At 40.7% G+C, this 27661-nt stretch overlaps 1 protein-coding gene across 6 annotated transcripts in view; it reads left to right on the top strand.

Annotated features, from left to right (window-relative positions):
- The window catches only part of MACROD2 (mono-ADP ribosylhydrolase 2), an 841176-nt gene that overhangs the window by 17230 nt on the left and 796285 nt on the right, over window positions 1-27661 (top strand). For 5 of the 6 annotated variants that reach the window (XM_064415411.1, XM_064415413.1, XM_064415412.1 and 2 more), the window contains exon 3: window positions 5562-5669. In XM_064415411.1, coding sequence (XP_064271481.1) covers window positions 5562-5669 — 108 coding nt within the window. Of the gene's footprint in view, window positions 1-4401; window positions 4581-5561; window positions 5670-27661 lie in introns of those variants that run through there. The other variant, XM_064415414.1, reaches the window with a different exon arrangement.

Here is a 27661-nt window from a genome sequence, read left to right as displayed (position 1 = left end):
ATAAGGGTGCATCATAAATTAGAATTGGGAATGTATTCCTGTTCTTGTTCTCCTTGTTTGTTGTTACTCCTTCCTCAAACTTTGTTATTTGGTACTTTAGCTTTCCATGCCAAGTCTTCTCTTGGTTTACAAAAACTTCATTAAAAAGGCAGCCTCCCTCCTGTCCTTCTACTTCTTTCTCTCCCAGACTTCAAGGGGTTTTTTTTGCCTCTCTGCTTTGTTATTTTAGGGATTTAGAGAGCTGTGTGGGATAGACTGAGAAAAAGGTTGTTTAAGGACTATGCAAGACCTTGTAACACAAGAAAATTGCATTTTGCATGAGTGTTGTGTGGGTTGTTCAGAGGGACTGGCTGTTTTGATCAATTATCTTGGTATGCCACTTTTTCTGTCTGTGATGTGTAAATGGCTCCCATTTAAATGTGGCTGAAAAGTCAAGGTTCACACTTGAACCTTGTTTGAGGGCTGCTGGTAGCCCTGTCACTGCTAAACTTGGCCCGAGGGAGAGAGCTTGGGGCTTTTTGGGATAGTTGTACACGGGTGAGTCGTAGCCCCTCAGATGGGGGATATTTCATGCCTCCTGTAGAACCCTGAATAGGAGATACCAGGATCTCCTGACCTGGAAGATGGGGCAGAGTGTGACCTCAGGAGACTGGTCGGTGATGCAGAGCTGTCATGCACCAGATGAATCACAAAGATGATTAAAACATGATAAGGGGGTTGGAACATCTCCTGTGCCTGGAGGGACTGAGAGAGCTGAAGTTTAAACTGAAGAAGAGGTACCTGGGGTAGGATCTGATCAGTGTTTATAAACATAGAGTGGAGGGTGTAAAAGAGATCTCTCCAGACTCATCTCTGTGGTACACAGTGACGGGACAAGAGGTAGTAGGCACAAGTTGAAAGAGGAAATTCTTTCTGAGCATTAAAAAACAAAGCTATACACATACTGTTAGGGTGGCTGAACACTGGAACAGCTTACTTTGAGAAGTTGTGGAATCTCTGTCTTTGGAGATACTTTAAATTCAGCTGGGACAGGGTCCTGGACAACTTCCTCTGGGTGACTTGATCACTAGAGGTGCCACCCAACCACATCCACTCTGTGATTCATGGTGTCTGTTGCCTCCGGAGTTTGGTACTTGGCTGTAGTCCTCAGCTAATCCAATTATGCCACTTGGTAATTAGCTGAAACAGACCATATTGGCAGAGCGTGCAGCCAGGGAGAAGGTGTTGGTGTTCATCATCAAGTGCTTTTGACTTGCGTGTTGTGTGCGTTTTTGGCTGGGTAGAAAGTGATTTGTCTGCAACAGATGTTTCTTCCTTGTGCTCAGGTTCTGATCTCGTTTAAGTCCAAGAAGTGATAGAGCAAATCTGTACTACAAATTTGAAGTAGTACAGTGCATCTGTGAGCGCTTTTCCCCTGGTGATGGAACATATGGAAATAATGCTTATCTTGATTTAGATAAGCAATTGCCTTTCCTACACAATCATCCACGCTTAGTAGGAGTAGAAGCAGACACATAATATTACAGGTCTTAAAATCTGCCTTTTTTAACGCTCCATAAGCCTATGCAAAAACAAATGGAATGGAAATTCTGTTAGATGTGAGATTAGTAACTGCTAATATTAGTTCATCATTTGTAGTTTGTACAGTAAACTTGTGGAAACAAAGCCTGAAGTAGAGAAAAAAATAGGCACTGAAGGGAAAAAGCAGAGTGTGTAGCAGAATTGCTGCTGCACATTCTGCCAGGGTCAGATGCGCTCCTAAAGATTGCTCATCTCCTTTGTGTTTTCAGCAACCCAAGAAAAGTGGTTTAGTGACCCAGTCAGGTATTTGCTGAGGATTCTTCCAGGAGTGTAAGGGCTGCCTCTTGTCTGGGGATAATGTGATTCTTGTCCCTTGCTCACGTTCTGTTTCCAGATTCTCTTGGAGAAGCCTTCCTTGCGGGGATACATCTCTACTAGTAGCTATTGTAGCAGGGATGAGGTAGTGGGCAGACTTATTTCTGTTGAACTTGGAATTAATTTACTTCTTTCAGCTGTGGATTCTAAAGCTGACTAGAAACGATGGAACTCTGCTATTTTCAGCTTTTTTAACTTGCAATCCAGTCTGCTACTTGTTTTTATGAACTTGAAGAGAAATGTGTCATGTTACTTGTTTAACAAACTTCCCTTATAACAGTGCGAGTCTGTGAGCCTCGCTGCCATCAATCGTTCTCACTTGTTCTCTCTTTAATTTCTTCTCTTATCGACCTTTGCTCATAGAGTGCCAAGAGACTTTTGCTTTGCCATAGGTATCACTTTATACTATGGGTCTTTGGTACCTATTTTTACTACTTTGTGTGTGCTCTACTCTTTCATTAACATTTGTTTTAAAATGCAAATGTAGTTTTTTCTACTCTTTCTCTACTCTTCAAGCTGTAGGTTTTTCTCGTCCCTCTAGTGGTAAGGTTTTTGGTATTGCTGTAGGGATTTCTGTAATTGGATGCTTGAGACCTGTTTAAAAAATTAATATACTTTAAAGTGTATTAGACTTTAAAACTCTGGCTATTTGAGCAGTGATTGAGTTTCAGGGCTGATTTGCCGATACTGTATTTGTGCCATCCTTGTCCAGCTGCACCAGCTGAGTACGTTTATGTCCTGGGTGGGGGCTCCCTCTAGTGAGATGTTCTGACAGTCCCTCATTCACTTGGTTCAGATGAACTTTACTTGTTTTCTTGTCAAGTGTGGTTTTCGCAGACTCAATCTAATGCATTTTTCTACCCTTGTGTAAGCTGTAAAGGCCCTTTTCCTTACAACTGATCTGGAAGGAGTTGCAAACAAAGCTGAGGGCTAGGACTGCCCGTTTTCTCTATTTGGTGTGAAGAGCTCAGGTAATCAACCTCATCCTACTTCAAGCTGTGGCTCTGTGGACTCTGGGATTTTGTGCATGACTGAAGGACCAAAGGATCATGTAGGAGGAAGAGGTAAATGAAATTGGATTGTATAGGCAGAGAGGTAGAAGATGATGGCTGCATCTAGAGGGGAGAAAGTGGGGGTGGGACATGAATAGTCACCTGTTTCTGGAGAAAATTTTCAGCTGTAATAAATTACTGAGGCTGGGGCAGAGGAGACAAAAGGAGGACCTACAGCAGTGTTGTCACTTTTGTGTGTTGTCAGTAATAGCCTAAACCCCCACATTTTGGAAAGGATGTACCAGGATCAACTCCATCATTTGTGATTGTGTGTGCAGAGATGATTTAGTGGCCATTGACTTCACTTTCTCATAAGAGTAACAATCAACTTGTTTGTAAGACTAAAGTTAAAACAAATAAAAGCTCTCTTATTAAATAATTAATTTTAATAATAATAAAATCTGTGTGAGTAATCTTGCAGTATATTGCTCCATTTGCCTAGCAGGTGTTGTTTCCTCACTCAGAAAAGCGCTGCCTCCTCGTCTAAGTCCTTCCACAGTTCCTTGTTCCTTCCCCTCTGCAGCACGTCCCCCTGCAGGCAGCGCTGGCGCAGGTGCCTCAGGAAGCTCTTGATGGGGACAGAGTTTTCCTTCTGGTGGCCGAGCAGCTCGTCCTTGAGGGGGGAGCAGTCAGCCAGGCAGCAGCTCCTTGGCCAGGCTGAGCGTGTCCAGGCCTTCTCCTGGCAGACACAGGGCAGGGAGCACGATGGCAGGGGCAGAGGGGCCGGGCCCCTTGGGCTGTCCTGCGGAATCTGGGGCCCGGCTGGGCTGCCCCAGGCTGCAGGTTGTGTGGAGAGGATGTCGGGCAGGTTGGGTCTTGTTCTGGTGGCTCAGCCTGTCCTTGTATCCTTCTGGGAGGAAGGGGGCCGAGCCCCACCTCTGCTTCTGGGCTCGGGCACGGGGCTGGGGAAGAGGCCGAGGACCCTTGGTGCCTGCCCAGGCTTTCCTCTCCACAGGGGCTGGCACTCCTCCCCACCTTGCACATCCCACCTGCCTGTCCCCTGGCACCATCCCACCTGCCTGTCCCCACCCCTCACCTGTCTCCGCTGCCTCTGGGCTTTCCTGCGGAGGCTGCAGCCAAGGCAGAGCGCGGCGAGCAGCAGGGACAGGGCTAAGAGGGCGCAGCAGTGCCCCTGCACGGGCCACAGGCTGGCACTGCCCGTGCCGGTGTCCCGCAGCTGCCGCACGCCCCGGGCCGGCACGGGCAGCCGGGCTGGCACGGGCAGCCGGGCCGTGCTCCTGGCGGGCCAGCTGTGAGCCCTGGGCGCGCTGGGGAGCAGCGAGGCCACGCAGAGCCCCAGGAGCAGGGAGAGCCCCGGGCGGAGCATGGCACGGCTGCCCCGGGAGCTGCGAGCTCTGGCCCTGAGCCCGGGATGAGCTGAGCAGCACCACGGGCTCTGTGCAAGGTGGTGGCATCAGCTGCGATGTCACAAGGCTGTTGTCTGGCAGCCAGAGGCTGGGAATGTCAAAGCAAGGCCAGGCCAGAGGGTCTGAGTGAGTGGCTGTCATAGCCTGTTGCTCTGTCTTGCCACTGTGGGACAGGAGTCGGGAACTTGAGGATGTGCTTTCTGGTGCTCAAGAAGGAATTGCTGACATGTCCGAGTTGGTATTCTTGAGTTGATGGAAATGGAGGGTAAGACTAGAGGAACAAATTTCTTTGAACTGCTTCTGCTTTCTCACTAAATATTGAATACTCTTTTTGCTTATCAACAAACTTCACTTATTTTGAAGATTTGAGACAAATACATGAACTCAAGCTTCTTGAGACTTTTGTTAGAAAGAAATTTTAAAAAATAATAATAAAAGTGCATTTCATCATCTTCCCTCCTCGGGTCATTTCTGGTGATGTGCATGGCTAACTTGGTGAAGCTTTGGGCAGTATGTTTGTGCAAGGGTTTGAGGTAACTGAGCTGTTCTATAGAGTGAATCGGATATAAATGAAGTGATTTGGTGATGCAAAAATCTCAAGAGTTTACAGGAGTAAGGGACCTATGGTAACATTATTTAGTAACAAATCTGTTGCAAGCTACTGTATGTTGTCTTCGCCACCTGCCTCCTCCAAGTTGAGCGATTTAAGGTGACAAAACTCCAAGTTTAAAATTTGCGTGGATTTTTTTTCAGGTTTTTGGTCTGGCTGCATTTCTTCAGAAGTCCTTCTGAATTTTGGAGCTGTTGGCAAATGGTGTGCTTGTGTATTTTTGTACTCATTTGGTATCATTCTGGATTGGAGAAAATATCACTCTGGTTAGGAGGGTAATCTTAATTCTTCAATTTGTTTTTGCAATTTACACCCTTGTGATTACCAAATAAAATTACTTGGTGGATCTCACTCCAAAACTATGTATGTTTCTACAGTTTTGTAACCAAACGGTATGTGGGTAAGGATTCAGTGCTTCCTACTAGCTTGGATCTGGAAACAAGGAACAAGCAGGCAGCGTGATGTTAGGGCAGTGCTGGTGTCTCTGTGGGTTACCGCTGCCCTCTCGAGGTGAAACCGAAAGATACTGCAGACTGACAGCAGTAATGCCACCGTACTGCTGCCTGTTCTGGGCTTGTAAATACTGACCTCGGACCCACACTTATAACCTGGTTTTCCTGCTTTCTTCGTTTGTAGGTGAAAACACTAAAGAAGACCTGCAAGGGAAGAAAAGCCTGAGTGAGAAAGTTTCTCTCTATAGAGGTGACATTACGCTGCTTGAGGTTGATGCCATCGTTAATGCTGGTAGGTGGTTAAATATTTTATGTAGCTATGTCTTGAAAATCATTTACAGGTCCATGGTACAAGTGTGAACTCTGAAAAGTTGCCTAAAACTGTTTTGTCCTATGGAAATTGGTTGAAAATACAGCTTTTCCCCCCAGTTCATTCATATTGTATCTATTCATCCTTTGTGCATTTACTGTGGCAGGGATTGTTGTGAAACTTTTGTAGCAGGGCTGCCATGAAAAAATCAATGATCTTGTGTCCATATTTTGACTTGACTTGGTTAGCTGAGAGTTCACACTTTGTATTGTAGAAGGCTCATTTTTGTTACTAAGCTAATGCAGTACATTCCAGTCTGCTTTTATAAACTGAGCCACTTGTGGGCTAGGTAATGTGAGAACTTTAATGACCAGGTGATAGGAAAACAGAATTTTGTTTGTGGTTTTCATATTGACTTTCTTGTTGGGAGATTGTATTTTTCAAGTTTTTGGCCATGATCTACAGAGTTTTAAGTGTTTTAGTACCTCTTCTTGCTCAGTGACCGTGTCTCTATGTGTGCAGTCGAGGTGAAGAACTGTATGTAGCACCTTGTGACAAAAAGAGGGAAATGCCTGTGCAAGTAATTAATTAGTGTATTAGATTATAGTAAACTAGTTCAGTTTTTGGTAAAAAAACAATGGGATGGTTTACCCCTATACACATGCTCATAGACAAATCTTGCCTGCACTCTCCACTCCAAAAAGAATGTGTGGTTTGTGTGTCCTGAGGCTGAAAAGTTTTTCCCCCTAGTACTTGAATGGCACTGATTAATTTTCATGAACTAATTTTGGTGGTATTAATTTCTTGGAGGGAAATGTGCTGCAGTATCTTCTGTGTGATGGAATTAAGTTCAGAGATTCCCAGGGTTGTAATGGCTGAAATTGATGCGTTGCTTATCAGAGGAGAATGCTGTGTGGAATTACTGGTTCATGTCTGCAAAAAGCACAGGAATGTTTGCTCACACAGTGTAGAGGGTAGTGAACAGACTCTCTTTGACTGTTTGATTGTATGACATCCCACTTTACCAGTGGACATCTGCTGATGGGTTTTGTGAAGTATAGGTGGGATCCTTAGCCATTTCAAAATACATTTTTGCATTCCAAGTACTGAGGCTGGTATTCTCATGCAAAAGAATTTAATTAATCTTGTAGTTTAGTGATGCAGAAAAGCTTTCCTAAATAACAAACAATGCAGTAGCATCCATGTGAGATGATCCTCTCCTCACTGTGTTGACAAGGCCTCTGAAACGTTAATATTTTTTCCTCATTCTTTTTTAAAGATGATTTTTCCAGTAGTGCCTTTGCTGACTTCCTTACTTTATTGCTTTACAGTAAGTCAATATTAGCATACTTTCCTCTGTTTATATTCAGCTTCTCTTTGTTCATAGGCCTCCCTTGAATTACAGGCTGGAACTAGTTACGGATTAGCTTTAGAATAGGAATACTTCACTTTTCTTGATTTAAATCCCCCTTTAATTATCCTGAAAGGTCCAAAAAACCTATATCCCAGACTGCAAATGATATTATCTGCCTATAAACCTATTATCTGCCTGCCATCCTGGTGAGAAATGCCTCTCTCTGAGGAGAAAAAAAAAAAATCAAATAAACATGTATTGATATGCAATTTTGAGAAAAGGTTTAAAGACCACTCAAAGCAGATTGAGGCTGAAGGACCTAAAGAAGGACAAAACACTCTGAAAGTATCTAGAAAGCTTAGTTGTTTCTACTGTTGTCTTCTGTAAATTGAATTTGGGCTTAAAGGAAGATTCAGATTAGATGTTGGCAAAGCTACATATTGATTGGAACATGTTTTTTATACAGTGATACTTTGGTGTATCAGATGGACACAAAACAGCAGTCCTAGGGCCAGGGCATTGGTACAGGTGGATTTTTAAGATTCTTCTAACTTGTTATTAACCTGTAGTTCCTAAAGGGCATAATATGTTAACTATTATGAGACATTAATAAGTTTTGGTTAAAATACCAACCTGCAGTTACTTTGGGAAAACCATATGCTCTCTATGTCAGTGCAGAAATTAAGTTTAAGCCTTTGATTTGCTGAGGATAGCTGGAAAGCTACATAAGGAAGGTGTTTTGGTTCAGGATCCATATTATTTATGCAAAGCATCTGCTGTGCTGGGATTCTTTTTAAATCCAACAGTTTCAGTAAAATTGTAGTGTCTCTTAGATGGTATCTAAACCTATGTTTCTGCACCATATGATGCTTTTGCAAATAACTCCATTGTTTTTTCTTCTGCAACTGAAGTTATCCAAAATAAAGCAGTAAGTAGCCACAGTACCAGTTTCTGTATGTAAGTTGGATAAAATGCAGCCTGTTGAATATGGAATAGGAGATAGGTTTTTTGGAGGTAAATCTGTGCAAGTTCTTTTTATACTTAATGCCTTTTGACTATCCCAAATGTTAATGATTGACTCCCTCCAATCTGTTGCAAGCCCTGGGTTAGGAAGGGAGGAAGAGACCCTCTGGAGACTTCCTCTCTGAATTTAGAAATTCTGTTAACTGTCTCCTGTAATAAATGGTTTAAAATACAGCAAGTCATATCCAAATTAAAGCCACAGGAAGATACAGGTTGAATGTTTACATCAATTTATGCAAAGATCTAAGCATGCTTGAAGTAAAGGGAATGGTCTGGCAAATTCTGGGGCTGTGGAAGGGTTCCAGGTAGTTCACATTGTCTCCATATTTGGATGTGAACATATTGGCAAAAAACCCCCTATATTATCAAATATATAAGGGGGAAATGAGACCTAAATTAATATACATGGTGATCTTCTGTAGCTAACTATCAGGATATCATTGATCAACACTGCTGCAAAAGGATCCTTTTTTGTCCTAGACTTTTAGTAGACAAACTGAATGTTGCTTGCTTTCCAAAAATATCTCATGTATAGTTTGCTCCTTCTTTTGAGAAACATCAAAACAGCCTCTTTGAAATCATTCAGGACTAGAGTGAGGAACTGAGATGCATTGTGAGAGAGAAAGGAGCTGAAAAAAGGAGTTGATGTGCAATTTTGCTAAAATTGATGTCAGTTATCTACCCCGTGAATGTCTTTTCCTTACACAATGGTTTCCTAAAACTTCCTTACTACCAATTTCATTGCAGACAGGTATTACTTTAACTTGATATTTTGCTTAAGGTGTCGTGTTATACAATTTCCTTCACACATTTTTTTAAAGGATTCAGGTAAGACTTGTATGAAAATCTTACTTTTACTCCTACGTCCTCCTCAGTGCTTTTTTGTTACACTGTAAGAATGTAAACAGGCTCTCCTTGAGGCATGTGCTTACTGCATTAATCTATGCTGACTGGCCTTTTTAACATATTAAATGTTCCCGGATGTCACTTCATCCTGATGCCAAAAGTGCTTCAAGCACTTGGAAGGCAGATAACCATGATTAGCCAGCATCTGAATAAATCATCAGAACAGAGCTCGGAAGGGGTGTGGTGTGTCTGTGTCTGGAGAGGGGAGAGAGGGGCCATTTAGTCCCTTTGGCAATCCCAAATACAGAAATAAACAGTAAAAGCCTGAGTAAGGTTTGAAAAACAATTTCTTCAATATTTATAGTACCAACTGAGCAGTAAAGGACTACATTTCCTCTGCATTTTTAATAAGGAAAACTGTGTAGCTATTTATGTCATATGGAGGAACTATGTGAAGTAGGTAGAGGAGTGGTATTTTGGGAGTGGGTGTGACAGGGATGTCTGTGTACCTCATATACCTTAAGCAGCAGCTCATCACTACTGACCTCAGGTCACTTCCTACCTGTTAATAAATCTTACTGTCCAGTTATAAGATAAGGAGGCATGTACTAATATGCTTGTGAGGGAGTTTTTACTAGGAGGAAGATCAAGGGGAAACCATTATATTAGAGGAAAAAAGGATTCTCCTTATTTTTATCTGATAGGGAGGAGGAGAATGATGACTTGCGGAACACTAGAAGAGATAATATTTCTTCTTATCTTTGAAAAATATTCTTTGTATCAGTACAAAAGTATGGTACTGAGAACAGAAACCTTTAATCTTCAGGAAAAAGGAAGATGTTCATGTCTATTCAATTAGATATTAGATATTACTGTTATTTAGTCTGTAGTATTGCATCTAAGTTTGCAGCTAGAGAGTTGCTACAGTTATAGCAACCAGGTGTCTCCCTTTAAACTGTATTTGAGTGCTGGAATATTATCTAATACTCAAAAATTTGGTGAAGAAACTGAATTTTTTAGATTAATATCTTTCCCATGTGAGAAAACAAATGTGATTTAATGTCTTCCTCTGGTAAAGAGAGAAAAGACTTGGTGACTAACATAAGTAAAGTTTTTGCTAACCCTGGTGCTGGAATTTAGTTACTGAGCCTGACATTGCTCAAGAAGAGCATCACACGTCTACCTGTGTGCAGTGAGCTGCCTCAGCTGGGAATGCTGGTTTGGCAGGGCATGGGCTCCTCAGCTTCCTTGGCTCAGTGTGCAGGGCCAGCTGAGGGAAGGTGCATGCAGGTGATGGTCTCCTGGTTGCTTTAAGAGGCAGAGATGTTTCCAGGGAGAGAATTACAGCTGAGTTTTTAAACAAATTTGCAAGAGTTTGGAATGCTTGTCCTGCTGTATTTCCCTGTCCCAGTACTGAATGTATGTTGAACTGAAAAATATTCAGTTTTAAATATCCTATGCTTGATTTGCTTGTTGTAGGACTGGTTTTCACCGGAGCCTCTGCATGATTTGATTTATAGGATGAAATATGTATCTTCATACTGTATCTCACCTTTCCTAGTGAAATATGCCTTTCTTCCCTCAGGCTTCTGACTTCACAACCATGTTTCAGCATTTTTTGTGTCACAGCAATATCTATATCCAGTTTTTTTTATCTGGAGATAGCACATATTTTCTTCCAGATTCATCATTTCCTAGCCTTGACCTTGAATATGACTGTTTAACTTAATGAGGTGTCCCTTTTTTTCTCAAGCTCAAAATTACACATCAAGGTGGAAGAGCTATGTCTTGATAGTGGGAACTGAATATATTATCAGTGAATTACGCTTACACAAGTGTGTAAGTATAGATAGGGACTGAACTCTTCCTTTCCACACAAACAGCTCGTTAATGCTCAATCAGTCACTGCAGTTGCCTTGAACTTGGTGCTTAATGAACAGGTGGGGAAAAAGGATGGATTCTAATCTGGAACAGATCTGACATCAGGCAATTTCACTGATTGCTAATCCATTTCATTTGGCAACTTAATTTATCACACAGAAGTTTCATCTTGTAACTTCTGAAGTAGAAATTATTTCAGAAGTGGCCTGTCTGAATATTATGAAGGTGTTTGAATCAGTTGCTGAGCCTGATCTGGTGTTGTGTGTATACTTATTCTCCCCCTTTTTTTATTTTACAGTGACAGTAATTCTTACTCTGGAGCTCATTTGAAATTATTCTTCAATAACTTGCTATGAAAATAAGTCCCTTAACTCAAACGTTCCTGCTATTGAATTTGGAAGAAACAAAATGTAAAATCTGCCCTTAAGTTGCTTATAGCATTTTGACATCGGATTTTTACATCTAATAGTATTGATTTTTGTGGGGTTTTTATTTTTTTTTTCAGTTGAGCTGAACATAAATGGTCGATTATACTGGGAGCTTCTTAGTGAGTTTGCTGTCCATTAGAATGTTTTGTAAATATGCTTTACATGTTTTATCTCCAGTATACAGATAGGAAAATGGAAAACTTGTAATGAAATCCATTGTATGGAGTCATCTGGCATCTGCCTGTGTAACTTACACTATTGTAATTTCCTCTAGGAATAGAACCAATATTGCTAACAAATTGTTGTTAATTTGGTTTTCATCTTTACTGTGAGCAGACTGTGGTGTTAATCAAAGGTTTCTCAAGTTATTTTACAGTTGGTACAATTACACTTACATGTAAAACCCCAGAGTAATTTATATATAGTCCTCACTTACTCATCAGGAAAGTCAGTGTTAATAGTTGAGGGAATCGGTCATGCCCAATTGTGACATCTGTGAGTGAGTTTATTACTGCTTTCTGTGGAAAATGCTTTAAGCCTGGCTGGTGAGCAGTAGATGTGGTTAAACTTGCCCTCTGCTTTTGGTCTAATTTCATTTCAGTGCTGTTCTTCCCTGTAGTGTAATATTCATTTGGATGAAAAGTCTGTGTATAGTGACAGTGTTCAAGAGAATGAAATGGAAGGCAAGCACTGCTGTAGGTGTGGTTTAATTTAGGTGGAGAACTATAGCTGCTGCCTCAGTCAAACACCACTTGCTGTAAACATGTGGCCAAGGCTTCTGACTGAGGAGGCTCACTCAGAATTGCACTGCAGAACGGGTGGTTGGAATGTACTTTGAAAATATCTCAGGTATAACTAGTATAACTCAAACATTAAAAAAAAAAAATGTTTGGCAATGCTGCAGATATATATCAGGGAAGAACTTTGTTCCTTATTCTAGGGTGCTTTGGGAAGGGGAAATGAATTGTGGTGAAATATTTTCATTGCAATATTCCAGCAGTGTGCTCAGAGCCATCTCATGTAGCTAATGGAGATGGCTTCTGGGTGGAAATGTGCCTCAGACACCTGGACGTTGTCCTGCCACATTGTGTGTGGTGCCAGTGAGCTGAGAGTCTTGGGTGGTGGAATGGAAACCTAAACCTTGTGTGCCTCAAGGAGAGCTGTGCCACTCAGCCTGCCATATGGCCAGGCACTGCAAGCAGGCAGGCACTGCATGTTAATGATAATCAAGTCATGGTTTCAAGCAGTGGGATGTGAGTGTTCAGTGACCTACTGGGAAGCCATAAAAAAAAACTGTAGAGAAGGAAATGTACTTTCCACTGGAACAATGCACTCAAAAGGCTCCTTAAACGAACAGCTTGTGGGCTGAGGCACCAGACACACATGTTGAGGTTCAGAGCTGTGCTTTTAGATTTTTCATGTTATTCTGTGCTCCCATAGAAGTTTGAGGGGAATGAGATGAGCGTGCATAATCCTTTAAGTATCTGATACCTAATGATCTAAAATGGTTTTGCCAGACAAGTTGTGGATGCCCCATCCCTGGAAATGTTCACAGTCAGGTTGGAAGGAAGTTGAGCAACCTGGATTAGTGAAACACGTCTCTGCTCATGGCAAGGAGTAGTTGAACTAGATGATCTCTGATGGTTCCTTCCAAAACAGGTAAGTTTGTGATTCTAGGAAATACCCTGACACAAAATCAATGGCCAGCTCTCTCCTCTGGCAGGATTCAGCATAGTCTGTCTTCTGAAAATCTAATAATAAATGGCATGGTAGATGTTTTAGTAGCCTTATCTAACCTGAGGGTCTGTGGTAGCTGGATTTATTTACAAGTCTGTTCTTACAAGTGTTGATGCTTTCAGGACAGTATCTGTTTCACCTAGACCGGTGTGTTCTCCTTACTTCTTCGTGCATCAGTTGCTGAACCCATTTATTATCTCTGACCCCAATGTGATTACTGACCCTTCATCCCATGGTTACCCTGGACCTTTTTTGCGTGTGCTCTTTGTACAGAAAACTAGCAGTGTACAAGCCAAACACTGCAAAGTTGGATTTCTTCAAAAGTCTGTGATTTCCTTCAGTTGGGAAGCATGAGGTGGCATGGGATGCCGTGAATCCTTTCTGACAGCAGGTGGCAATAGTGCCCCTGTTATCGTAAAACCACTTTTAGGCCTGTGTACCTTAATTTTCCTGGACATAAAATCAGTGATGACTTAAGCAGAAGAAACAAAATGCATGTATTCGAGGCGTGCTTGTTGGATAGGCCATCGATACAGCTCATGCTTGTTAAATGCTGACTCCATTTCATTATGTGTGTTCAGTGTGTATTTGAAATAGAACAGGAGACAGGCGTGGTTTGGAAGAACTGTAAGCATCTGTTTTACTTCACAGAGGAAAATATTTTGGAGAGACCTTGCTATCAGCCTGTCATATCATACATTTGACAGTGCAGCTGTCATCTTGACTGCACTGATGGAGCAGAGTGGTGTAAGAAACTACTCAAGGTCGTCTTGAACAATTATGCTTCGTTTCATAATATTAAATCCACTTTTAATCAGGACTTGTGGCGGATTAGCTAAAGGATTGTGGGTTTTTTAAGCCGATATTTGCAACAGTGTGTTCTCAGTCAAGATAGGCATGCAACATTGTGGTATTTTTCAAGCTTTTGCATTTTAAAAAACCCAAACCAGTCAAGTAATTTCCAAATGTTGGGACACAAAAGAGAAGACTTCTTTGAGGCCTCCTCTCTACTTACAAAAAATATTGGCAGTGAGAGGTCAGCTGATAGACTGAGATTATCTCTGTAGTGTTAATATTGACTTCCCCCACACTCCTCTGTCCAGATGTATGTTTGTTTTCTCCTCCCTTTCTGTTTTCAACCATGAACACATTGGGTTTTTCTGGATTTGCACAGATATTGTCTCAACACTGTCACAGTCACTGTAAGTAGTACAGTAAGGTCAGCATGGGAATTAGCATTTTTATGTGTAATGTAATCTCGTTAAATATATGCAGTTAAGTATTGAGTAGGGGAAGGTCCGCTTTGATTGGAGCAAGTAAGCTTTAGGTTTAGCTTGTCTAATTTGCTAGATGCAGAAAATGGGATAAAAAAGCAGTAGTCAGAGTTGATGTTCAGAACTGCTATTGTGCAGCTGGCTGACCCTGTCTTCTCAGGCAGGAGGAGTTGCTTTTGCTTAATTCTCTTAGCTGCTGGTTCTTCCACCCTTTGCTAGGGTTTTGGGTTTGCCTAGTGCTTTGCCATTTGCTGCAGGTCTTGGAAATGTTAGTCCCTTGAAATACAGCTTCCATTACTTGTTAAATAAATAGTTATGGACTGTGAAATGCAGTTTAGTTTTGTTTTGACCTATGACTGTTAGCAACTGATTTTCTGAGAAAAGAAAAACCTTTGTTTGGAAAGACACAAATTGCTTTCTTTAGGAATTCAGAATGCCTCTCACTTAGAAATTAGTATTAAGGGTACAGCTGGGCTTTAAAAATCTGGGCTCCAGAGTCCTTTGTGTGACTTGCTGTCCCAGTCATAAAAATTAGTAATGGCAGCTAAATACACATCAAAGGTCGGTGGAAGCTTGTGAAAGCGGTATTTGCTTGTTAATCCAAGCACAATGGCGAGTGTGTTTGCATCGTGTGCAAGGAGTAGTCACTTGCATGTTAATCTACCATTGTTCAGAGTTGTTTGGATGTGTTTGGGGATTGTTTTAATTACAGTATTGAAGGTTCTGCGAGGCCCTGTGCTTTCCTCACAGCAGTGGGGTGATGAGCTGCTGCTGCACCCGGACTTCCCTTCATTCTGAGGTGACAAGAACATTCAAGGTTCGTCTTGGTATCTCCTGCCTGGGTTGTCACTTGCACAGCGCGTTTGAGCGGCCAAGGGGGGACGTGGGTGGTCCTGTTCCTGCCGCCCTGGGGGTATCCTGTCCCTAACACGTTCCTCCTGGCTGCAGAGGAGCTCTTTGGAGCTCTGCAGCTTCTCGCCTGAGCTGTGCCCGAGGGCCGGCAGTGTCACGAAGAAAAGATGACTTGGCTTTTTGTAGGAGTGATGTTGTAATGGCCCTTGTTCTCAGATGGTTTCACCAGCGAAGCCTTGGAGCCCGAGGCTTTCATTGTCTGTTGTGTCTGAGTAGTTGAAATCTGTGGGAAAAACACGGATTTGGGGAAGTTTTTCGGATTCCTTCTCTCTTTTATCACTTGCATGTTTGTGCCGCAGTAACTTTAATCTGGTGTGCAACATGAATCACTTAAATATGTCTCTGCAGCACCTTCATTTTATGCTTGAAAGCTGGTTTCTGTCGAGTAATAAATAGAAATAGTTAATATCTGGCATGCCTAGTTGTGGGCTGCCTCAAAAAGATGGTTCTGTCAGCTATATTTGATTTGTATTTAGAATGTTTTGCATTGCAAATCCATGTTAGAAATGCTTTTTAAATTTAAAGTGTGAACCATATTGCTTTTTCAAGGGAACCGTACTCTTGTGTCGTGTGAAATAACTTTTTATGTAAGAAAGAGGTGATATTGCTTTCAACTCTATCAAACCAGGTTATAGAGGAATGTAAGTCTTCCCTGTGACTTGATATACCTGGTAATAGTAACTGGCAACCCATTTCCTTTACATTTCTAAGAATTTGTGGTGTACAGGCTATTTCAGAGGAATTCTCTTTTCTCATCCTGTCAGTTTCAGTCCACTTTGAAGAGATTATGTTGAGTAGTGTGGTCAAGTTCACTTGGCTAGTTCTGAATTTCTACAAATCTGAGTAATTTTATTACCCTTTCTGAAATGAAAATCACATTTTAGAGTGATTTTCAGAATAGTCAGTCAGTGAAGAATGGTGGATATTACCTGCAGAGTTCACCGAACCAGGGAATCTGAGAGAGAGAAAAAGCTGAGAGAATTTATTAATGACAACTTATTTTTTAGTTGAAACAATTTTCATTTTAGGTTGTCCATTACCTTAAAAAATAAAACTACTAAATCAACCCTGGGGGAAGAGTAGACCAGGGCAAAGGCTTACTTGTTGGTCTTCTTTGATTCTTAGGGTGAAGGCATCTCTGGGTGCTGGAGGCCTGACAATTTTTGTGATGTCCCAGAAGAATTTTGCCGACCAGCAGTTCTAGCCTTGGCCATGGTTCAGCTAATTATAGCCCCCCTCCCCCAGTAGATAACAAACACAGCATTTCAGGGAACTGAGTGATCAGTATTAGGGCTGTCTCACCACAAAGAGTAATTTCTCCATCTTCCTCCTCTCTCCTGATATAAAAGAACCTGCTTAGGAGGCCCAAACGTGGAGTTTTTGGCAGGGCTTACAGCCCAAAGGCTCTTTAGGTCAGGAGTTTACAGCTTCAGAGGTTGCAGCTCTAGTTCAGACTAGTCTCCACAACCAGTAATAGATGAGATTAAAACAGAAACTGTTTCTTAAATCTGAAGTGAATCCCTGATGGACAGGCCAAAGGGGTGTTTTTAGGTGGGAGTACATACCTCTATAATTCTTATCAAAGACCCAGCAAAAGGTTTTGGGCTGCCTACTTCTCTCTTAGTTCCCAAGTCCCAGGGGCTGAGTAGTTACATGTAGCTTCTCTGCTGTCATGCTCGCATTGTCAGACTGAAACCAGAATTTGAGTCAGAAAGTATAGCTTAGCAATATCTGCTGCCTTCCTCTCCTGTCCTGTCCTCCAGTGACAGCAGAGCAGCTTCCCTTTCTGCCCTTTCCAATCGCTGGGGAGAAGGGTGTGACAGGGGAAGCGTGCACGGTGTTGCCTCTCTCCTTAGAAAGGCCCCTGTGAGCTGTAACTGGATGTAGCCTTGTAACTACAAATTGCTGTCTCAAATCATGATTTCCTGCCTGTGCTTTCAGCAGCCAGGGAAGCTGTGCTGATGTATTTAAAATTTCTTATTTGGGCCACTGCTAATCATTCAGGAAAGCCAGGTTTTGTTCTTCCTGGCAGCCTCTTTTACAGAGCCAAGGCTGTTCTGCTTTGCCTGAGGGTGAGAGTGAGATGGATGGCACTTTGGTGTCTCTGCTATAGACACCGTGCCTCAGGAGCCTCCCTGGAGCGCTGCTGGAGTCACTTCATATTTCATAATTCCTTGCTGACAATTAAGTCAATTTGCTGGTGCAGCCATGATGGAGCTAAGCTAGGACATGTTTCTTTTTCAGCCAAGATGCATAGTGAAAAGCTCACTCTTTTGCTTTGATTAAATTGAAAACTGAAGTCCATCGTTACCTCTTCCTGGCTTGCAACATGAATCCGATTTATCAGTGGCATTGTCATCCTCTCTGGATTTCTTGCTCATAATTTTTTTTGTTTGCTTTCCTTTTTTTAATTTTTAATGGTTTATTTTGTTTTTGTTTTTTTGTTTTGTTTTTGTTTAATGAGAGGAAGACTCAAGGCAGGCGTGCCTTGATACTTGGTGCTGAAGGTGGTAAAACATCACTCCTCAGTTACAAAAGATGCAGCTTGAGCTGGGGCCCGTGGAACTCTGGTGGACTTTGACTTGTTTGTGGCAGTGATGGAAGAGCATAGTTTTATGATCCAGGGCTTTAGGAAAAGGGCATAGGCACTTTGGAACTGTGCAAACTGAGTAGTCTCTCTCCTCCCCAGTGTGGGTCTCCTGAATCAAGGCTTTTTTTTTTTTTTTTTTTTTTTAAATGTTCCTTGGCTAAATGCAACATTCCTCGTGCTAGAAATATTGCTTTGAGTTTTAATTTTTTTTTAAAAAAATTATTGCCTCTGTTAAACAACATTATCTTACAAGTCTTGCTAAATATATAATTTAGAAAATATAGTTGCTCTGTCTTGGGTCCAACTTTTTTCCAGTCCTGGCATGAACACAGTGCTGCAGATGTGGACTTAGTCTGGTGAGACATAGAGTGATTTAATGTTAGAAGTGGAATTTTGGGTGCTTTCTGGTTGTGGTGAAATCAGTTAATGAATTGGCTTAACTTTTTTGCTTGGGGTTGTTATGCTGTTTACTCATGGGCTCTGTCTAGGTGATGTTTATAGACTTCAAGCATCGTATTGTATTTAATTTTCAATATTTGTACTGCACCATATAATATGTGTGTATATTTGCACTCTTTGTATTTTGCTTAAAAAAAAATTAGCTGCACTTTTAAGTGTTTCTTCCAGACCAGCTAAGGAAATAGTCTGAGCCATCAGCAGTCTGTGTGGCATTGTGCAAATACAGAAGATAAATCCTATATAATTAGTGAGACTGAAGAGTTTTTACTTACAATCCTGAATTTTGATCCCTTGTCAGTGCATATAATGAATCTGTGAATTAGGTGAAAAAGAAATATGCATATGAACTGGAAATAAAATCAGTTACTCAAGAACCCTAGGCTTTTAATTTAACTTCGGTACAAGCTGGTCCAGGTAACCCAGAGGGCTGGTTCTTAGCAATATTGAGGTAAATCTGTTTATACAATTTCAGTGATGCACCAGTGAAAGGACTGTTTATATATTCCAGAAGTTTCTTTCAATGATGTCTTCTTATAAATGCTTTTTTCTTTTTCTGTAGAGTGTCATAATTGAATTGGCTGCCATGTAACATGCATGCTTGCGTGAAGGTAGCTGATGGGAGAAGGGAATGGCAAGAAAGCTATTTGAAGAGATAGTTTATGCATTGTTATTATTCTTCTTTTACACCAGTGCAACTGATGGCTCACTTTTTTCTTTTTAACACCTTGCTGAGAGAAGGTGTTAAATGTTTTTTGTTAATTGATGCAGGATTTCTATTATCAACTTATGTCAACTGTTTCGTCTTAAGGATGGGAAATCCGCATCTTGGAAGAACCAAAGCATTTTTCTTCTTCCTTTGTCCAAAATATTTCCTTTTCAGAGTGCATGGATGACTCTTTTTGGTACCAACACATTATGCTTCTGAAGCTTAATACCTACAGCACATAGAGTAGCTTGCAAGTTTAATGAAAATGCTGATTTTAAATAAGGCATTTGTGTCACTCAAAAGATTTAAGCGTTGAACCTGGAAAAAGCTGCAGAAGTTCTGAAATTTAGTGCAGGCGTAGTCACGTTCACTTGGAAAAGATTGTTCATACATAATTTAAGGACATATAAAAGTCTTGAAAATTATGTGTTAAAGGACTATTTCTCATTGAAGTTCCCCCCTCCCCCCCCCCCCCAGTATTTAATAAAAAAGGCACTAAGTTTTGTTCTCTTTTAAAGCTCCTCTCTAATCATGTAGTTCATTATTTCAGCTTCAAAGTGTAGTCTGTACAGAGAGGCAATGAGGTGTATCCACATCTAGAAATTAAGCAATAATCATGTAGTTTAGTGTTTCAACAGGCTTTGTTCATTAGTAGGTACAATGATCCATTGTAAGTACTTGCTGTAGTCATGATGTTCTTAACAGTCTGAAACTTAAACTCTCCAAAATTATTTTTTTGAGTATATATTCCTGGCTGAAGTAGTGCTACCATGGGTACCAAATGTGTCTTGTGTAATGGTGATTGTTCTGTGAAGTCATTATGAGAAGAATGCCAAACACTCTGTGTTGGTGTAGTGTGTGTGTGCATATGCATGTGGCTTTGGATTAATCAATAATTCCCACTTGCACTAAGAACAAGAGCAACAACTGCAGACATGGCAGAATGATTGGAAAAGCTTCTTTAATTTAAGCACTTCTAAACAAATTGAAGCAAGAGAAGGAGAAACAAAAGCATGCTGGGACTCACAGAGAAACACTGGGAAAAAAAGAAAGGAGAGAAGTAAAATTGAAGTACTGCAAATGAGTGGTAGAAGTAAATTGGCGCTGAAATGCAGGAGGGCACATGGGGAAAAAATTTAGTGGTTTGATGGTTTTGAATTACTGAGGCTTATCTTGTCACTGAGTCCATGGAGTCACTAAGACAACACCTCCAGATTGTGAAGATTGGTCAAGAAAACCAAATGTGAAAAGAAAAAAATCATGCGTTAACTTGAGAACATCTAGGAATGATGGGCTAAAGGTGTGAGTGGGAAAGAGCCACATGACCAAGGTGCTGTGAGTTGGGGCTGTAGTTAGTTGCGTGGCAATTTGGAAGCTTCTCAGCAATCGAGATGAGTAATACTTTACCCTGAATGAGAGGGGTAAAGTACCCCTGTCTGTGTGCTTGAACTCTTTCTCTAGCTAGCCCTGCTAAGCCAGGGCTGTTCTGGGCAAGTGCATGAAAATGTGGAAGTTAGCCGTGCTGAATTTCTTTTATCATTTCCTTCTTGATTTGTTTCAGTTTTCCAGCCTTAGTGAAGCAGTTTGTTTCGGGACTGTATATAAATTATTTTTCTTGATAGTGTTGTGCAAGGTAACTGTAAAATGCTTACAGCGGGTGAGGAGGGAGAGAAGTCGATGTTTTTAGTTATTTTTGGTATTGCAAGTGGACTGTTTCTTGCAGTAGCTGAAGCACCTGTTGAAAAGCTGATGATTTTCAGTTACATTTTACAGTGCAGACTGTATGTGTAGCCTAGAAACTGCAAGAATAAGCCATGGTATGCAAAGATCCCTGGAATCTGGTGGTTTGTGGGAAAGAGTGTCCTGGTGGAGTCCTAGTGGAGCTGTGGCATCTGCACAGAGATCCCATGCTGTTGTCTGCTGCATGTCAGTTCTCAGGAGTACCATAGCTCATCAATGATTAATTATCGGTGTTTAAATCTGCCCCAAAGAAATGGCAAACTGCATAGTAACCACAGTTGCCTTCACAGGGCAAGAGGGGGAAAAGGCTGGTGGTCCCACACCAACACTGCCTCTTAACAAGCATCAAATGTTTTATAAATGGAGGCAGAGTTCAAATCACTGCTCTTTAGCTTTTTTGGGGAGCTCAGCATTGAATTTACTTAGTTTTTACTGTGGAGACTTTGGGTCACTAGAGTGTGCTGCAGTCCCAGCCCTGGGCTGGTGTGATCTCGCCCCAGTGCTTTCCCTGCCACAGGGGCGACTGGGAATTTTTCATCACGTTGCTTTGCTGTCGCCTGGGCAACTTAAGTGAATTTCCCTGCTGTTTTCTTTGTGTTGCACCCTGCTTCCCTGGCGGGGAATGACTTGGTGGCTCGTTAGCTTGGTACCTGTGTGCCCCGGGAGAGCATCTTGTTGTTAAGCTTTGTATTGCCCCGATGGCCGCCTTTATTTTGCTGACTGAGGAGCCCATGAGAGGTTTCCACGCTGATGGCTTATAAAGAGTTGGTATCAACAGCATTTAATTAAACCATTTATAGGTGCCGTGTGGTAATGTTTATGGAGTTCAGCTTTGGAGCTTTGTAGTGGTGAATGTGGGGAAGAAAATGCAGACCTCCTTCACAGGGCTGTGTATGGAAGAAAACATATGGTTTATACAGAGTTTGGAAATGCATTCGTTTTATTTGCCAAAAAGTCTTAGTTCAGTCTTTTTAGAATAAATACGGTCTGTTTTCTGTGTTCCTGCAAGTTATTCTTTGATAGAGAGACACAAGTTGAAAGTAGTAATTTTTTTTGACATTCAGTGCTTTTTTGCTTGCTCAGGAAAACTTTGTAAGTTGAATTCCTTTCATATTTTTGGTGAAGGCTGAGGCCGTCTGGATGTCTAGCTTGAGGACAAATCCAAAACCATAGAAATGTAATTAAAAGGTTTTTTATTACTTCTGCTGTCCTGTCTTATTTTAATTAAGTTCATCCTCTGATGAAAATTGCGCTCTGAATTATAGTGGGAAATCCATAATGTCGTCTCTTCTTCTTGGATGAAGATCACGGTTGACAATTGTCCTCTGCGGGCACAGTGAGTTTCTGACGTGAGAAGAGAAGCTCAGCCGTGCAGGGAGCAGTTTTCATAGGGACAGGGCTGAAGTTGTGAGACTTTGTACAGAAGCAAGGGACAGTTGCCTTCCATCTGAAGTATGAGATTAACCTGTGTTCCATGTAAATATGTATTTTTCAAGTTGGGATTTTCCAAAATGAAAGCCTGTTAAGAAAAAAATCCCATTACATGTACATTTCTCTACCTGCACATTTTGCAACTTGTTACTTAAAACTTGGCTGGAAGGAAAACGAATGGAAGTGCAGAGCCCACCTGAGCACCCGATACACAGCAGGATTACCCACAGTTCTGAGCTTCAGGCTCCTGTCAAAGCCCCCTCTTTCATTTCCCTCACAGCTCCGTGTGCTATTCCATGCTCCGGGATTCATCTCGTGACTTGTTCTGTGAAGGAGGCAGACCATCTTGTGCAATTCAACAGAGAACTCTCTGAGAAATATGAGCATGGATTAGGACAGTTAGGGAAATATATTCTGCTGAAGGGCCCCCTTTCCTGTTTTCTCTGAAAACTTTGACTTTATGCAAAAATGGGTTGTCCAGCTATTTTCTCTGTTGGGCTTGTGGGTCAGGTGGCCAGATCAGAGCAGCTGAATCTGTAAGTACTGTCAGTGTTTTATAGCAATGTGATAGCATTATTTATTCTGGAAATAGTTATGGCTGCTAATATGTCTGGAATTTGTGCCAGATAGTCATTTTCTTGTCTAGAATGATACAAGCTAAACCTGAAAAAAACCAAACCCCAACCATACAAACAGGTCTAGCAGCTTCACTGTGTGTACACTGCACAGAGCTGTTGTGTCCGGTGTCTTTAATTGAACGTGATGAGCATAGTTTGGCATGGCAACTTCTGAGAAATAAAATTTCTCTTTACAGGCCAGTGAAAGATGGAGGCTTCTTGTTAATTTTTGTTTCACTAAAGAGAGAAATATTTTTTTAATTATTTTTCAGCTATATGTTAAGGCTGTAAATTTCCTTGGAAAGCTAGCAAATGGAACATGCCTGTGAAGAGATTAAAGTAATTATACTGCAATGCTCCACTAGGAACAGAGAGCAGTCTGGGATAAAATTATTTGGAGAGACGCCAAAGCCGAGTTTGGTTCCGTTTTAAGCTAAAACTAATTAAAGTTGTCAGGTCTTACAGTGGTCAAAGGTTGCTTAGCTGCTACTTGAAATAAATGAATCTTTTTCTCAGTCAGTAACGCTAACAGCTATGTGTTTGCAGCTGTCTCATAACAAAAAAAAGCTCCAAGAACCTTCTAGTTCTTGTGTGTGTTTCCCTTTGTGCATGTCTATTTTAGCATGTCAAATAGTATATCCTGGCCACAATATGGAGTTTTGAGTCTTTTTGTCTGTCTTCCTTCTCCTTTGTGATTTAATTTCACTTGTGAGGAGGAATTCTTATAGAAGAAACTTCCTCAGGAAGCCGCTTTAACTCTTTCTGATACAGAAAAGCTGCTTTGTGTCTGTATATTCTGTATACTTAAAATAGCCCTACAAGACTAAGGAGAACATAGATGGGTTCTTTCGAATGTAAAGTCTGATAGAATATTGGATTTCCTAAAATATTCAAATATCCACAGGGAGCCCACTTTTTCAAGAGCATGTAGTGACAGGACAGGAAGGAATGGATTCAAACTAGAAGAGACTAGGTTTAGATTAGATATTAGGAGAAAATTGTTTGCTGTGAGGGTGCCCATAGAAGTTGTGGCTGGCCCATCCCTGGAATTGTTCAAGGCCAAGCTGGATGGGACTCTGAGCAACGTGGTGTAGTGGAAGGTGTCCCTGCCCACAGCAAGGGGTTGGAAATAAATTATCATTAGTGTCCTTTCAAATGCAAACCATTCTATGATTCTATAACTCAAAATATTTCAAATGTCTTGTGCCAGATACGATTGATCCAAAATTCTATTGAATGAGGAGTTGTTGATCATTAGGAATGTTTCCAATAAACACTGACATCAAAATATCCAAATAAAATCAAAATATTCTCATAGCATTTCGAAGGAGTTCATAGTTCAAGTCAGTAGTAGGTTTTTGTAAGGATCTACATAAGGAATAATACTATTTGTAACAAGGATACACTATCTATGTTCCTAAAAATCAGAAATTATTTAAAAGAATGGAATTGAAAATTGTTGTTTTGTTCTTGTGATATCGTGTTAGGTGTTTTACTGAAGGTTTGATCTTGGCATGTTAAAACTGAAATTCTGCCATCTTGCATTTTGCAGTTTGTAGGAGGAAAGTTTGCAAATGTGTTTTGATGTTTCACATACTCAGGTCTGGCTGCCTGACACAGATTTGGAAACTGCTTCACTTACGCACCTGTGCATATGTGCAGGCACACGTGTTAAAAAACATAGCCAAGCAGGCCGTTCCTTCATGCTTTTCTTATGGATGAGCTGTAAAACTTCAGCACTGCTTGCCTTTTTTTTTATCGTAGTAGGGCTCAGGTGTGGTGCTGGGCCACATTGCTGAGTGGAAGTGGTTTTGCCTGTCTAGAAATAAATTTCTTTGCATTGCTCATTAGTTCAACTGTTTCCCCATCAAAAACAACAACAAAATGTTGATACCTTTCAAAACTAATTTTATTATTAAATTTAGTGAGATCTGTTTGTATATTGGGAGAAGAAAAGGTCTGATAACACATATAGAAGAAAGGCTGATGTCAGTTTTATATACTACTATGGCTAAATAAAGTTTTATCTAAAATTTCACCAGGCTCTACTTACCATGAAATTTATATCAGACTTGACTTAAATTCCAGCTGGGATGATGAATAATTTGGCCTTGCCTTTTTTTAAATTTTATTTTATTTTATTTTTAAAAATTTTTTTAATTATTTTTTTTTTCATTTTAGGGAACTGCATTGATGTAGTACTGCTAGGTATACCATATTTTACTACTGATATCCTTTGTGGGTGAATGTAATTAGGAGAATTGAGAAGATGAGCTTGAAAGTATGAGTTGGGATTGGATGTCTGTTGATTTTCTGTGGTTTTGGGTATCTCAACCCTGATATTTCATTAAAGGTATTGAGTTAAATTGACCTAGAGTATTAGTCTTAGCAAGTAAAAAAGCTTGGTAGATATCACAGGCTGCAAATAGGTCGTTCTATAGCAACTATGTTGCCAAGGTAGTTTTCATATATGAAAATTGTAAACATAGGAGATCAAACTGGTTGTGTAAGACTTGCTTTGAGCCTTCACATCTATACCGTCTGTGTATAATTTCATCAGTCATGTTTAAGTGCAATTATGAAATAATACTGTTTCCTTTCCTGTGAATTTTTGGTGTTGTAGACTTTACCCTTACGGCAAATTCTTCTCTCTGTAGCTCTTCACAACAAGCTCTCAAAAGCAGCTACACAGAGAGGTCTATTTAACCCGACTGGAGTGGCAATCTAAAGAGACGCTAACAAACCCTGCGGGATTGGAATAACTTGTACGTAGAGCAGGTGCTTCCTAAGCTGGGGTTTAGCAATTTGTTGTCTCAAACAACCTGTCTGACCAGAATGTCAGTTTAAGAATCTTCCATGGAGATCACTGGAGTGATCAATATGTAATGTTAAAAACTTAATGAACCCTTTTTATTGAAAGGAAAAATAGACTTATGCTGAGTGCTTTTAGAAAATCAAGGAAACGCAATTGCTAGGCTTCATTTTTGGGTGAAAGAATCTTGAAACTATTAACAACAAAAAAGGTACATAATAAGCATGTTAGACTGGATGCTCTCATTAGATGTTACTCTTCTGAGAGCTGTCGAGCCATGGCAGTTCCTCCATGTCTGTTGGATGAAGAAGGCACTGTTCAATCATATTGTGCTGTTCTGTGTTCATGGATGCAGGGAACTTGAGCTCTACATTGAGCAGCAACTGCTAAATGCCAACTTTGTTAAGCCAAAAAGTATTTTAGGTTGTTTGCTGCTGTTGCTGTAAATTTCCTTGACAGATTTCTATACTGAACTCCTCTGTATTGGCAGTCTCACCCACTATGGGAGTAGCCTTTCAGAACACACGTAACTTCAGTGTTAAACTTATGCTAAAAGTGATTAGGTGGATTCGTAGTCAGCAGGTCATAAATGCACAGCAAAAGGACTGGACATAAATGTATGCTCTAACATCCTTAATGGATCAGTTGTGGATGCAGGGGGAATGCAAGGGGAAGGGACTTTGCAGTTTGCAGGCTGACTTGTTCTCCCTAAAAATCATTCCCTGTTGCTCCCATCAGGGAGAAAATCCTGGTTACACAGACTGTTAGTCTTGTGTGGTAAGGCATTTCTTCTTCATAGTATCATGGAGTAGGTGTTTCTCAGGCTTAAAAACCAAGCTGCTCAGGTTTCTCAGTCTCATTTCTACTAACTGCCCCTGTCAGCAGGAATAAGTTTAAATTTTCATAAAATATGGAGGAAATGCTTCTGCTTTTATTTTTTCCGTTAGCACTGGTATCTGGAGCCATTTTTCCCTTGCAGGAACAAATGTTGTAAGCCAAGTCCACCTTCTCTAAATCCTTATTCTTTTGCCTTGTAATGAGTGGCAGTTCAATTATTTCAGCACCCTGAAGCTATTTGGGATGCCATGGAGTGGCACATATATTTATATAATGCACTTCAGTAGTTGAAGCTGACCAAGGTAGTGATGTGAAGTGGTGCAGTCTATTGCCAGAAACAGGAATAGCCAAGTGGCTGTAATTGAATGATTGGAATGTGATGCCTGTTGGGTTTTGCTGTTGAGTGCATTAATAAACAATAACCACTAAAATGGAAAGGCGCAGCCGTATGCACACACGTGTTTCTTCCCACAGCATTTGGATACAAGAGTACAGAATACATAGAGAAAGTATTTTGTTGTTTCTGTGCACACAGAAGTCTGGGGTATTTTCTTGTCAAGTTTACAGTGGATTACCAGATTTTTTCAAATTTGCTTTGAAAACTGCACCATGGCAAACTGCACTTGTTGCTGGAGTTGCTAATGATACCTAGAAACCTTATGTTAATCACTAAAATCCACAAGCCCCTGAACAAGCAAACAAATCAAAGAAGTAATGGATTAGCTTGTTATGCTGTCCTGGATGACTTGTTTTTCAGTATGCTTATGGGGATTGCTTTCTGCTGCCCACTGGTTATTTAATCCTGTTTTAACTCAGAAATTTGGTGGAAAAAGCTACTAAATCTCCTTTTCTGAAACAGGTCTTCATTGTTTACCATGGAACAATTAAAATGAATGTGACTATCTATTTATGAAAGTACTAAAGCCTGTAATACCTTTCTTGTTTGTTTTGGGTTTATTTAAAATTTTTTTTTGAGGGCTACTAGTGCCAGGTCGGAAATAAAGGCCTTTTGAAGCAGAAACTGCATGGTTTTGTAATTTTTTTGTTTGAATTTTAGGATTAAACTATGATTACAAAGGAGACAGGTCTTCAAACAGTGCCAGAACAGTAACTGTAGTGTTTCAGTTCCATGTCTTGTTTAGTCAGTAAAATTAATGAACTTTCGGTACTTGTCCATCAGAAGATAATTTGAGTGATACTATGTACACATCTGTAGTGGTTTTTATCACAGAGTCCTTTGCTGTAAGTATTGAGTATTTCTGATATTCTGTATTTCACAGAGAAATACAGTGACAATTTTTTTGCTTACTGCTGGTAAAGAGTAAAT

The sequence above is a fragment of the Passer domesticus genome, chromosome 3, assembly GCF_036417665.1.
Source record: "Passer domesticus isolate bPasDom1 chromosome 3, bPasDom1.hap1, whole genome shotgun sequence".
NCBI classification, from domain to species: domain Eukaryota; kingdom Metazoa; phylum Chordata; class Aves; order Passeriformes; family Passeridae; genus Passer; species Passer domesticus.
Note: the sequence above shows the minus strand (reverse complement) of the source record. Positions and strands in the feature narration are given on the sequence as shown.